Source organism: Tarenaya hassleriana, unplaced genomic scaffold (assembly GCF_000463585.1).
Source record: "Tarenaya hassleriana unplaced genomic scaffold, ASM46358v1 Cleome234, whole genome shotgun sequence".
Classification (NCBI taxonomy): domain Eukaryota; kingdom Viridiplantae; phylum Streptophyta; class Magnoliopsida; order Brassicales; family Cleomaceae; genus Tarenaya; species Tarenaya hassleriana.
Window position 1 is genome coordinate 75,715 of NW_010965655.1, and position 4,091 is coordinate 79,805.

The 4,091-nt window shown below is 37.2% G+C and overlaps 1 protein-coding gene across 1 annotated transcript in view; it reads left to right on the forward strand.

Annotated features, from left to right (window-relative positions):
• Positions 1–1,051: 1,051 nt before the first annotated feature.
• Positions 1,052–4,091, forward strand: part of LOC104815460 (receptor protein kinase-like protein ZAR1) — a 5,053-nt gene continuing 2,013 nt past the window's right edge. The window contains exon 1 of the mRNA XM_010543862.2: positions 1,052–2,598. Coding sequence (XP_010542164.1) covers positions 1,378–2,598 — 1,221 coding nt within the window. The 5' untranslated portion in view covers positions 1,052–1,377. The remainder of the gene's footprint in view (positions 2,599–4,091) is intronic.

Sequence of the window (4,091 nt, forward strand, 5' to 3'; positions counted from 1 at the left end):
TTTTTTTAACTTCCAAAACATTAATTTCAGATCATTTTTATGAATTTGGATCATTCTTGTCTATAAAATTTAGTCGAATATTGCAAAAAAATAAAAATAAAAACTTTTTAAATTTGACAAATAAATACACCAATTTCTAATTTTGTATCAAATACATAAATTTTAAATTTTTTTACGTAAATCCATAAAAACATTAAACTCAATTGATTTTTTGTGTGAATGTGTATGAAAATATTCAAAATTTATGTATTTTTATACAAATTTATGTGAGTTTACACAAAACATTTTAAAATTTATGTATTTTTATATAAAAATAAAAGTTAATGTATTTATTTACCAAATTTAAAAATTTTATGTTTTTTTATTTGAAAAAATTCTAAAAAAAACTACAATATTGATAAAAAACATTGAAAATTTGTTTTTATCAAATAAAATTAAACTTTTTAAATGAGTTTTAAAAAAAATTAATTTTTTAAGTGATCTAAAAAATACATAAACTTTTATGTGATTGTAAAAAAAAATTCTAAATTTTTTAAATGATTCAAAAACATATGAACTATATATAATTGTAAAAAAACAATTATAATAATTTGATGTGTTTGAATTTTTTTATGTCACGCTTAACTCATTTGTTTATTTTGATAATCGTAAAAGAGTTAAAGTATTTTTTAATAAATTTAAAAAGTTTAATATTTATTTGATAAATTTAAAAGTTAATTTTTTTTCAAAATTAAAAAATTCAATATTTGTTTTGGAATTTTCCTTTTTGACCTTATTTCATGGAAAAAAAATAAAGATGTTAACGGTTGGAAACATAAAAGGAGTGACCATCATAATGCATAAAGTAAAAATGATAAAAAGATGTCTCTCCTTGACGTTACATAGGGAATGTGGGATCATCATAAATCACTCTATTCTTTGTCTCTCTTTCCAGCAAATGTTTGGTCTTTTTCATCTCTCTTTCACTTTCCAGTTTCCAGTTGATTCAATAATCATTTTATAAAAAAGATTCTGAATAAAAATTTCACTCGCTCTTCTATTATTTGCTTAGTGCATGCATTTCTCAGTAAACCCTTCTCTTATTTTTTTTCGTTTCGCTTTTCCAGCCTTTTTTCTTGGTAGATTACATTATTTGATTGCGATAACTAACCTTTAATCACCACTATTAATTGATTAGCAACGCTCGAAAACCAGCTGAACCTTTTTTCAACGTTTACACACTCTTTTCTCTCTTCATCCGAGTCACTGTTTTCACACTCTCATCTCTCTCTCTCTCTCCAATCTCTGCCGCAATCAACTCTTCGATTTTCTCAAGGAATTGTAGATCTCTCTCCTTCTTCCGGAATTCCACATTTTTCTTCTCTGTTCCTCGAATCTATGGTGGTTTACCTTGCATTCCTGGTTGCTTGTTCCTGCTTCTTCGGTGGCGAAGTGGGTGCTCTGAACGACGAAGGGTATGCCCTTCTAACTTTCAAACAATCTGTTCTCAGAGACCCGTTTGGGTCTTTAAGTAATTGGAACTCCTCCGACCCGAATCCTTGTTCTTGGAACGGAGTTACATGCGACGAACAAAGGGTTGTGTCTGTGAGCATCCCCAGGAAGAAACTCGTAGGTTTTCTTCCTTCGTCCCTGGGTTTACTCCTTTATCTTCGCCATCTGAATTTGAGGAGTAATGATCTTAATGGGAGCTTTCCCGTTGAGCTGTTTGAGGCTCGAAGGCTGCAAAGTCTGGTGCTTTATGGAAATTCGTTATCTGGGTCGATTCCAAATGAGATTGGGAAGCTCAATTCCCTGCAAAGCTTAGACTTGTCGCGTAATTTCTTGAATGGATCGATCCCAGAGTCGATTTTACAGTGTAAGAGGCTTAGGCACTTTGATTTGAGCCGGAATGCTCTCACCGGTGCTCTTCCCGATGGGTTTGGTCATGCTTTGGCTTCTTTAGGGAAGCTTGACCTCTCATTCAATCAGTTCAATGGCCTAATTCCTAGTGATTTGGGCAACTTGACGAATCTGGAGGGAACTCTTGATTTGTCTCATAACTCATTTAGTGGCTCCATCCCGGCTAGTCTGGGAAATTTGCCTGAGAAAGTGTACATTGATCTTGCTTACAACAATCTGAGTGGACCAATCCCTCAAACTGGTGCTCTGGTAAACAGAGGACCAACTGCATTCATGGGGAACCCGAGGTTATGTGGCCCGCCATTGAAGTACCCTTGCTTGCCAAACTCGGGAAGTTCTCCATCTTCTTATCCTTTTCGTCCCCCAAACCACGATCATGGAGGTTTAGATGATAATGGTGAAGGGTCTAAGAAAGGAAGAGGTCTAAGTAAGGGTGCCATTGTCGCAATTGTGGTTTGTGATGTCATTGGTATCTGCCTTGTGGGATTGCTTTTCTCTTATTGTTACTCGAAGATCAGTTCGAGCTGTAATAATGTGGATGAGAAAGGCAAGGAAGGTAAAGAAGGTTCCTTCTGTTTCAGAGTAGAAGGATCAGAGACCCCTTCGGAAAATCTGGAGCTACATGATCTTGTTCTGTTGGATAAACATGTAGCTTTCGATCTGGACGAGTTGCTCAAGGCCTCGGCTTTTGTTCTTGGGAAGAGCAAGAGTGAAAGTGGAGGAATTTGGAGAAAACATCACTTTTCCGACGAAGCGGATAAACCCAAAGAAATTGTGTAAAATGATCAAGGAAGACAACATAATATGATAAACCACTAACACTCGAGATAGGAGATGTCCATACATCCGAATGGATTATTTGAAAAGGTTCCGAAACTAATGAAGAAGAACGGAAAAAAGGAAGTCGAACACTCTTTGGTCGATAGATCGATCGATCGATACCATTGCTATGTCCTACCGTTGGATCCCTGCCAAATGCGACTCATGTGGAGAATTTGGCCATATCATGATGCATTGTCTCAGATCAATGGTTTCTGATATTTTGACCTAGTCTGAGTGTCCACCATCACCATCTTCCACTCCAAATCACCCAACCTCTTACGCCCCAAATCCAACAGCCTCCATCAAGATCTCAAAATCAATACTCCACTCCCCTCTTCCCCAAACACTACCCATCACTCAACTTTGGACTCCTTACCATCTCAACCCCCCTATTGGAGACCAAACAACCTACTTTTTATCCACCACCGATACCTGTTGGTTTAGTGTTCTATGATGTACCGCTGCATGAGCTTTATTTGGATACATTTGATGTATTTACACCTTCTATGAGTTTATGGATGAGTGTGTTATTCATTACATGTTTTGGTATGCTTGATGTGTTATGATATCCATGTATTGCTGTGAACAATACTAAACTCCCTAGTCATGTATCATTGTGGGAATAATGATATATAAAGACTAGTATGATATGTGATTGATGATCATATAAATGATCATAGGTATTAGGTCACGATCATAGGTATTCGTTGGAGAACGGAATACTGGATTGACCTGCGTGAGATTGTCACATGGACTAGCGTCATGACTTGAATCTCATATGGCGGTTCCGTGATTGGATCCTAAGACCTGGGATATCTACGGAATCCAACATGAGGAGTTGCGTACTTTGATTACGTCAAACGTCTTGCGTAACAGGAGGACTATAAAGGCGTGTATCAGGTACGAAACGAATCATGTGATGGATTGTAGATAGTCAAGACGGGATTTGTACCTCTCGTAAAAGAGAGAGATATCGTTGGGCCCCTCGTGTGAGCGAGACTATAGAAATGTGTGGCCGCACTATAGACGAGCGTCGTCTATTTCAGACAGTCGAACTCAGTGAACGAGAAAGCAGTCGAATCTAATAAGGTGGCTTGTCCATGCCTTATGTTCAACATACGATATCGCGATACAAAAGGATCATCAACCGGAATCATCACTAGCGTTCGTAAGATCACGAACAAACTCTATTCGAGATAGGTAGTCATAGTGTCTTGCTAGAGACCGCCTATGACTTGTATATCCGGAATAGAGATTTCGGATTATACTGCTATATCGAATGAGCCTACAGGGTCACACACGCAGGGAAGGACGAAACGCATGAGAAAACGACCGAAAAACCAAGACGGAAGGGTCTGGAACGGACGGAC